This window comes from Salvelinus alpinus, chromosome 3, assembly GCF_045679555.1.
Source record: "Salvelinus alpinus chromosome 3, SLU_Salpinus.1, whole genome shotgun sequence".
Taxonomy (NCBI): Eukaryota; Metazoa; Chordata; class Actinopteri; order Salmoniformes; family Salmonidae; genus Salvelinus; species Salvelinus alpinus.
Genome location: NC_092088.1, coordinates 25,038,565 through 25,048,149, shown reverse-complemented (window position 1 = coordinate 25,048,149; position 9,585 = coordinate 25,038,565). Strand labels below are relative to the sequence as shown.

Here is a 9,585-nt window from a genome sequence, read left to right as displayed (position 1 = left end):
ACGAAACGTGCCTTCTAGGGAAACATGGAGAGACAATGTGCTGTATCCCTTGGTTAAAGCTTTAATATGACACTCAGATCCAACTGTTCATGACTGTTGGAATTATAATGACTGAATAGCAAGATTTCAGACATCAAATGGTTAACACAAAATCCGTGCGTAATATGTGTTTTTAAAATGAACTATAACATACGTGCGTAATTTGTGTTTTTCATATCACCTCCAAGTTTATTATATATAATTTGTCTTCGGGGGCTTACTTTTCTATAAGATTCACACCTTACAATTGTGGAGGAATATACATTCTAGAGATCAATTATATGAAATAGCAAGGAAACTATATGGCACAGAGAAATCCAAACCAACAACGCCAGATTGCCTGACAGGGCTGTTCTAAAAGGTGTGCACCTAGCTCGTGGGAGCCATGGTGGCGTATAGCCTTTCACACGCTTCTAAAATACACTCTGGGCAGAGCCTGAAAGGGTTACTGTTTCCCAAAGTGCTTCATTCTGCGCAGTCGAGAGGGGGCGGCTGAGTGGCGCCGCCGAGTCAGAGACGCAGTTTCTAAAACCCTGAGACATCAAGAAAGAAGCTGACAGTAAGGAAAGCAGCCCCCCTCCTCCGCTGGCATATTGCCGCTCTCCTCTCCTTACACAATCCCTTCAGTATATCTGTCACAATAACCGTGCGGCAAGTGTCAAATCCAACTCAGCCCGCAGACACAAATCACTTTAACGCGCACAAGATGGTGTGTTGTGGGAAATAATAGAGCTCCAGTTTAAGAACATTTTATAATGTTCTAAACATTGGTTAATGGCGACTATTTAAGTTGTTGATTGTATTTAAATAATAATATAAACACCATAAAACCCCTACTTGGAGTAGGCTAAATGAGTCGTTGCTTTGATTTCATGGAGTAATTGACCATATCTCTTTAATTTGCAGGCAGCTCAGACGTTCTCCAATTAATAGTCTGGTAACGTCAAAAACAGTTGACCATTGTTTTATGGACTTTGTTTTTTTCGTATGCTGTCATAGGGCTTGAAAAGGCGCCTGCCTGCTCTACCTCAGTAGGTATTTGTGCAGCAGTGCTTCCAGTGAATAGCACAGACCCAGACGACACTGGCTTGCGTATAACCCGCCATGTCATCATCGGACACTGTTTAAAATGTCTTAATCATATGTTACTGTTGTGTTAAGACCTTGGATGCGAGAAATGAGCGTTTGCGTAAGAGATGGGATGGATACGCATGGCCTCTCTTCTCCGCTGGCTCAAACAATGAATGCCAATTCCGTCGAGAAGTTTTAAGTATGTGTTGCGCATTACACAACATAGTAAATCACCCGTTTCTAAAATCACAGTGACAGCGTGGAGCGTCAGTAACGTCCCCCATCCCGATTCATTTCAGCTCGGACTTACTGTGCATTTAGCAACTCCATTCCACTCCACGACCATACACGCCCCCCTTGGACAGGGGCACACTTTATAAGCAACTTGCTTGACACTAATACATGTTGAAAAGATAGACTTTATTGCTAAAACGTGTAACCATAACATTTACACTGATATGTTTACTTTTTATTTTATTTTTAGAAATATTCAAGTAGACATCTCCCATAATTTCTGGTATACTCTGCTATTTTCTTTCCTTATGTTCTATACTCACAATCGTTAAAATAATAAATAAAACATACAGATTTGTTTATTTCTACAATACTATGTATTCCAAAAGCTGAGTTCACGCCTTATATATATCTTTATCCTCAACTTTCAATTGAATTATTATTGATATTAATATCATACAAAAACTCTAGGCAGCATTGCAGTGAATTAACAGTCAGCATCAATGTTCAGTTGAAAAAAGTGAACTTCTTGGAGAAGTTGTATATGCATTCCATCTGAAATTTTTCATAAAAAATAAAAGCTCTTCTTTCTGAAGTGCTTGTGTTCCCCCAAAAACACGTTTCAGGGATGAAATAAAATATGGTCCTGTTCATTAAAAAAAAATAGCTGCATTTTTCTTAAATATGTACAATGTTGGCATTTCAATTAAAATGCTATATAAAAAAATAGATTCGCTATGGTGCCCACCTCTGTCCAGAGTTTACAGTGCAATAGAAACCGTATATTTCCAGTCCACTTCCCCGACCCTACTACTTCCATTGAAACTCAGCAAGAGCACTTGCACTCCGAAATTATTGGGTATTGCACCGGTATCCACGTACAATATTTCTGTCTTAAAAACCCTTGACAATACCACCGGAGGAAAGTCTTGGTGATTGACTTTACAGGTTTGCAAAACATCCCCTCGGGGAAGGAACAAGAGCGCTCATTGAAGCAGTTTCCCTCCTTGATGTAGCGTGGCCAGAACCTCAAGCCCAAATCCTTCCAGGTATACACCACCGGACAGTACGTATACGTCCACAGCCACTGCAGAAATTTCCTGCGGGCTTTCTTGCCCACTTTTACCCGCTTCCCGTAGGGGGTCTCTGAGAGATCCAGCTTTTTAACCTCGTTGGGCATGGGTCCTTGAAGTTTCATCTGGGTTTCTTGCACGGAGAGGTTCACCAGCATGGGCGAGCTGATTGACATGAAATTGGGATCAAAGTTGCTGCCGAGCTTTTTCCGCAGAGTCCTCTCGGCCAAGTCCTGTTCCCGGGGGTCGTATTCCGGGTCTGGGTCCTCCTTGAGGTCTGGCACCGGAAGGTGCTCGCTGGGCGAGGGGCGCAGGCGTAGATAATGTTGAGAAACTCCAAGGTGAATGGACACAAGTACATAAACGAGTAGCGTCTGTGAGAAGCCCATATTTAACTTTGCGTGATGGCTCCCAGGGTGTATTAAATATTGAGTTATTTTCACCGCTACTGTGCACTTTGAAATGAGTAGCCCGGGGGCTTCATAAATAGTCGAAGTAGAGGCACGAGCAAGACGATCCTTTTTAATAGACCACGTCGGGTTTGAATGACATGGAGTGGAGTTTCTTTTTAGGGAACCTTAGCAATCTGCCTCTTATGTTTGCCTGCTGATGCAATCTTGTAGAACGCGGAGTGCCTCTTCTCAACAACAAAAAAAGAACAAAGTTTAGGCTTAACCAAAAGGGCACAAAACAAAATGGAAAAACTCTATTCACCCACTCTCCCGTTTCACTCTTTTTCTCAAATTCACTTTGGGGTTCTTGTTGTTGTCATGGTTACGCCAGGGACACTCAAAGCCACGACAAATTGTCTAGACTGGATGACAGTGGCTGAGGCGAGAGTTGCGTGGAATAAAGTGTTTCTAAAGATCCGCGTTCTCCTCAGAGACAAAATAGATCCAGAACGCCCAGAGAGAGAAGGGCGCACAAAAGAGTACTTCACCAAGTTTTAAATGTCATGGGCCCGGCAACTAGGGCTGTCTTGGTCAATGTTATTTTTACAGACGACTTTTATAAACGTGGCTTCTTTCAACTTGTCCTAGCACCCCCTTTTTTAAGAAAGTCCAAACGCGAGTTTAGAATCCATGGGATGAGAGGTGTCGTGTGACTTTATACAGTCCCAGTACGATATTCCAACGTTCTGTTGGGACCTCACTGAAATTGTCCACGTGTAGTCAGATGTCCTCTCTTTGGCAAAACGCACCACTGTAGTCTCTCTCCCACACCTATGCAAGCAGAACCATTTCCCGGTCCTGATGAAAAGGTCTATCCAAACCAAAATGTAGCTTTACCCCTACAAATACCCCTCCAGGACGCACAGTGGTTTTGCGCACCAAAATTTAAAACGAAAACAACTTCACAACTTAATATAAACTGACACGAATAAAATGCATATCAAACGCAAAAGCTAACATGCCAGTTTAAGTTCAGTTCAGTTTGATTTCCCTTTTCACCTCAATGACATTGATGATTTCGCTATTGATATCAAAAAGAGCTACAAGTCCCAGCGCGGTTGCATGGTCGAATCAGCCCAAGTTCTGCAGTCTTTTGCCCGGTCAGTGTTTGCAGTAATTCCTGGGGGAGAATCTTTACTCCTTTGATAGCTGCTACAGTAGCGCCTACTTACTTGCTCCTTCTTTAGGAGGTCTGAGACTTGGCGCTGAGCGTCTCTTTGCTTAGACACACTGTGTATGAGTGTGTCTGTTGCGAGCGGTGCTCAAACCCAAGTTAAATATCCCCCTCCGACGGTACAAAGTGTCAGCGGGTCCTGCCCACCACTGCCACTTTCACTATGATTGACAGCACCCCTCGGCCCCCTCCCCTCACAGAATGTGGAAAATATCGGCCACAATCACACTATCCACAGGGTCCTAAAGAAACCGATTTATCACTGACAGAGACATTATATCCTAAACTGTGATGTAGCCACACCTTTTGCATTCTCCCCAAAATAAAATAGTCATAATATAGCACTATAGCTACAGTAGCAATGCTCTCATTACATTGCAATCTGCCTGTCTCTCCTCATATTTCGTAACTTGTGCGCAATTACTATCTTACTGCAACGCACTCGAGGTAACAATACGCGGTCAATATTTCATTGAGGTAGCTAGTTTCCCAGTTTATAACATTCCCATGAGAATGGTGGGAAACGTTTAGTAGCGTGTCCGAGGGGTTGTAACGGAAAACGAGCATCACATTCCACCTTTGTTCACGAGGACCTCTGTCCGCACACAGGAATTCGCTGTTTGAACTTTGGGGTCACAAAATAAGCGCGCAATTAAAGCTATAAATGGTCATGGATAGCCTTACTAAACGTTACCTTTCCCATGCTGACTAACCGCACTGATGAGAGGATCATGTTTGAGCCCCAAAGGTTGTTTTCAGTTGAATATATGGAGCTGTCAATAACGCAACTGATATGGAGAAAATGATTTAATGGGTAGGCCTAATTATGCATAATCAGGCTTCTATAAACGAATGTTGATGCAACTAACTTACTATCAACACAGTCTCTTGTCATTAAGAGCTAATTAGACGTTTCTAGACACATTTTATGCTTGGTCAATCAAATGTTCCATATTTTGGAGTAGTGTTCAGCACTTGACCTCTTTGACGCATATAGTCATAACACATACTTTTGGTTGAGGCTATTTGATCAATTTATCAGTTGTAGAAGCTATTATAATTTCCATAATTTGACTGTTGTAACTGTGCTCTGTACACAGTACAGTGTAAGAGACGGACTGATGTGTGTGGTTGTGATAGGGTACTTGCTCTTATAGTGGTCACTAGGGGGCGTTGATCCAGCGTGCAGGAATCCCAGGACAGTTTGCCTCACCATTCTTATCAATGGGGAGAGAGTGTGCGTCCATGTTCATTCCATTACAACGTGATAACAAGTCTTTGTTTACTAACTTACTGTCTCCGTATCACCTTCTCCATTTAAAGACAATTGGTTAGAGAATTTGATTGATAGGATACTTTGATTCATGTTTTTTTGCCAATTAACCCTAATTATCTTCTCAATGCTACCGTGTGTGTGACAGAGAGAGAGAGAGAGAGAGTGTGCGTGGATGTGTGTATGTCTGTGTGGGTGTGTGCGGGAGTGAGCGTATGTTTGCTAAATCGGTGGCACTCTTCATATGCACCACGGAACCACCAAGAAATGAAGAGTGACACCACGGCTGTCTCTCGGAGCTTTTATGTATATCTCCAATTATATTATGGAAAGACAGAAGCACACCCGTTTTCAACGCACCATCTTTCATGGACACTATCACATTTGTTCATACAGCCATTATGTATAGAATGACAGAATAAACCATCTTCAATACAAAAGACTGTTTAATAGTCATTCTTAAGACAATAGAGAGGAAAGGGAATACCTAGTCAGTTGCTCAACTGAATGTATTCAACTGAAATGTGTCTTCGGCATTAAACCCAACCCCTCTGAATCAGTGAGGTGCGGGGGGGCTGCCTTAATCGACTTCATCCGCGTCCCGAGAGCAGTTGTTGTTTAACTGCCTTGCTCGAGGGCAGAAAGGCAGGCTTTTCCACCTTGCCAGCGCAGGGATTCGAACAAGCGCCCTTTCAGTTACTGGCCCAGCGCTTTTAACCGCTCGGCTACCTGCCGCACTATACCTGCAATGATATTATGAAAAGACGGGACAGGAACACATCAGTCTTCAATTCACCATCTGACAAGTTGTTCTATAGAAGATTATGAAGAAAAGTTAAACATATCCTGTCTCACATCTCGAATGCATTGCTAGGTGCTTTCAGTGTTGACAGTACTCAAGTACAACAACTCATGTACAAAAACACTGTATTATTACAAACAAGCTACAATGTGGAATCACATTTATCCCATTCAGACCTTCGAGAATGTAAAGGTTTTCTTCCAGGGGTGAAGGAGAGGACCAAAATGCAGCGCAGTTAGTGTTAAACATGTTTAATTAAAGAACAGTGAACACTACAAACAACTACCAAAATAACAAACGTGACAAAAACCGATACAGACCTATCTGGTGCAGAACACAAACACAGAGACAGGTAACAACCACCCACAACGAACACAGTGAAACAACCTACCTAAATATGACTCTTAATTAGAGGAACGCAAAACACCTGCCTCTAATTAAGAGCCATACCAGGCAACCCTAAACCAACATAGAAACACACAACATAGAATGCCCACCCAAAACTCACGCCCTGACCATCACACACATACAAAACAGAAAACAGGTCAGGAACGTGACAGAACCCCCCCCTCAAGGTGCGAACGCCGGGCGCACCAGCACAAAGTCCAGGGGAGGGTCTGGGTGGGCATCTGACCACGGTGGTGGCTCAGGCTCCGGACGCTGTCCCCACACCACCATAGTCACTCCCCGCTTCTGTATCCCCCTCCCAATGACCACCCTCCAACTAAAACCACCTAAATGAAGGGGCAGCACCGGGATAAGGGGCAGCACCGGGATAAGGGGCAGCAGGTCCTGGCTGAGGAACTCTGGCAGGTCCTGGCTGAGGGACTCTGGCAGGTCCTGGCTGAGGGACTCTGGCAGGTCCGGGCTGAGGGACTCTGGCAGGTCCGGGCTGAGGGACTCTGGCAGGTCCGGGCTGAGGGACTCTGGCAGGTCCGGGCTGAGGGACTCTGGCAGGTCCGGTCTGGCGGAAGACTCTGGCAGGTCCGGTCTGGCGGAAGGCTCTGGCTGATCCGGTCTGGCGGAAGGCTCTGGCTGATCCGGTCTGGTGGAAGGCTCTGGCTGATCCGGTCTGGCGGAAGGCTCTGGCTGATCCGGTCTGGCGGAAGGCTCTGGCTGATCCGGTCTGGCGGAAGGCTCTGGCTGATCCGGTCTGGCGGAAGGCTCTGGCTGATCCGGTCTGGCGGAAGGCTCTGGCTGATCCGGTCTGGCGGAAGGCTCTGGCTGATCCGGTCTGGCGGAAGGCTCTGGCTGATCCTGTCTGGCGGAAGGCTCTGGCTGTCTGGCGGATCTAGCGGCTCCTGTCTGGCGGACGGCTCTAGCGGCTCCTGTCTGGCGGACGGCTCTGTAGGCTCATGGCAGACGGGCGGCTTTGCAGGCTCATGGCAGACGGGCGGCTTTGCAGGCTCATGGCAGACGGACAGTTCAGACGGCGTAGGGCAGACGGGCAGTTCAGACGCCGCTGGGCAGACGGGCAGTTCAGGCGCCGCTGGGCAGACGGGCAGTTCAGGCGCCGCTGGGCAGACGGGCAGTTCAGGCGCCGCTGGGCAGACGGGCAGTTCAGGCGCCGCTGGGCAGACGGCAGACTCTGGCCAGCTGAGACGCACTGTAGGCCTGGTGCGTGGTACCGGAACTGGCGGTACCGGGCTAAGGACACGCACCTTCAGGCTAGTGCGGGGAACAACAACAGGGCACACTGGACTCTCGTGGCGCACTCTAGGCCTGGTGCGTGGTACCGGAACTGGAGGTACCGGGCTGAGGGCACGCACCTCAGGGCGAGTGCGGGGAGAAGGAACAGTGCGTACAGGGCTCTGGAGACGCACAGGAGGCTTGGTGCGTGGTGCCGGAACTGGAGGCACTGGGCTGGAGACACGCACCATAGGGAGAGTGCGTGGAGGAGGAACAGGGCTCTGGAGATGCACTGGAAGCCTGGTGCGTGGTGTAGGCACTGGTGGTACTGAGCTGGGGTGAGAAGGTGGCGCCGGATATACCGGACCGTGAAGGAGGACACGTGCTCTTGAGCACCGAGCCTCCCCAACCTTACCAGGTTGAATGGTCCCCGTAGCCCTGCCAGTGCGGCGAGGTGGAATAGCCCGCACTGGGCTATGCAGGCGAACCGGGGACACCACCTGTAAGGCTGGTGCCATGTACGCCGGCCCGAGGAGACGTACTGGAGACCAGATACGTTGGGCCGGCTTCATGGCACTCGGCTCGATGCCCAACCTAGCCCTCCCAGTGCGGCAAGGTGGAATAGCCCGCACTGGGCTAAGCACGCGTACTGGGGACACCGTGCGCTTTACCGCATAACACGGTGTCTGACCAGTACGACGCCCTCTTACTCCACGGCAAGCCCGGGGAGTTGGCTCAGGTATCCAACCCGGCTTCGCCACACTCCCCTTTAGCCCCCCCCCAAGAAATTTTTGGGTGTTACTTACGGGCTTTTCAGGCTTCCGTGCAAGACGCGTCCCCTCATAACTCCGGTTCTTCACTCCGGTAGCCTCTGCTCTCCTCAGTGCCTCCAGCTGTTCCCATGGGAGGCGATCCCTTCCAGCCAGGATCTCCTCCCATGTGTAGCAACCTTTACCGTCCAAAACATCCTCCCATGTCCATGAGTCCTGTTTACTTTGCCGCTGTTGTTGGTTCCGCTCACGCTGCTTGATCCTGTTGTGGTGGGTGGTTCTGTAAAGGTTTTCTTCCAGGGGTGAAGGAGAGGACCAAAATGCAGCGCAGTTAGTGTTAAACATGTTTAATTAAAGAACAGTGAACACTACAAACAACTACCAAAATAACAAACGTGACAAAAAACCGATACAGACCTATCTGGTGCAGAACACAAACACAGAGACAGGTAACAACCACCCACAACGAACACAGTGAAACAACCTACCTAAATATGACTCTTAATTAGAGGAACGCAAAACACCTGCCTCTAATTAAGAGCCATACCAGGCAACCCTAAACCAACATAGAAACACACAACATAGAATGCCCACCCAAAACTCACGCCCTGACCATCACACACATACAAAACAACAGAAAACAGGTCAGGAACGTGACAGAGAACTTAAACTACATCTCCCATAACGTCCCATAATGCTAGCCATCGGCAGCACAGAAAGACATGCCAGCTAGCAACAGTAATATTTTTTAGTACTCTGTAAAACTCTATCAATAACAATGATAAAACCCTGAAAGTTCCATATTTCAATTGTCTCACACTCTCTTATAGCAATGCCGATATCATTAACCTTGGGAAGCTTATTTATTAAGGTTATGGACTTCAACACAGGAGTGATTTTCAACACATACCTTTCTCTGTGTTTTCACGGACAATGGGATGGATCTAAAGGTACAGAATGGGGGAGGGTCATGCTTTTTCAATTTCAGTCAATGGGAGCGTTTGGTGTTTTTAACATCTAGTCCATGTCATTGATACAATTTCAATATTTCTCAGTGTTTTAGAATTA

At 47.0% G+C, this 9,585-nt stretch overlaps 1 protein-coding gene across 1 annotated transcript; it reads right to left on the bottom strand.

Annotated features, from left to right (window-relative positions):
* Positions 1-1,511: 1,511 nt before the first annotated feature.
* Positions 1,512-4,162, bottom strand: nog2 (noggin 2). The gene has a single exon (XM_071392241.1). It carries the CDS (start codon positions 2,804-2,806, stop codon positions 2,171-2,173), a length of 636 nt encoding a protein of 211 aa, XP_071248342.1. The 5' UTR covers positions 2,807-4,162; the 3' UTR covers positions 1,512-2,170.
* Between the last annotated feature and the right edge of the window lie 5,423 nt (positions 4,163-9,585).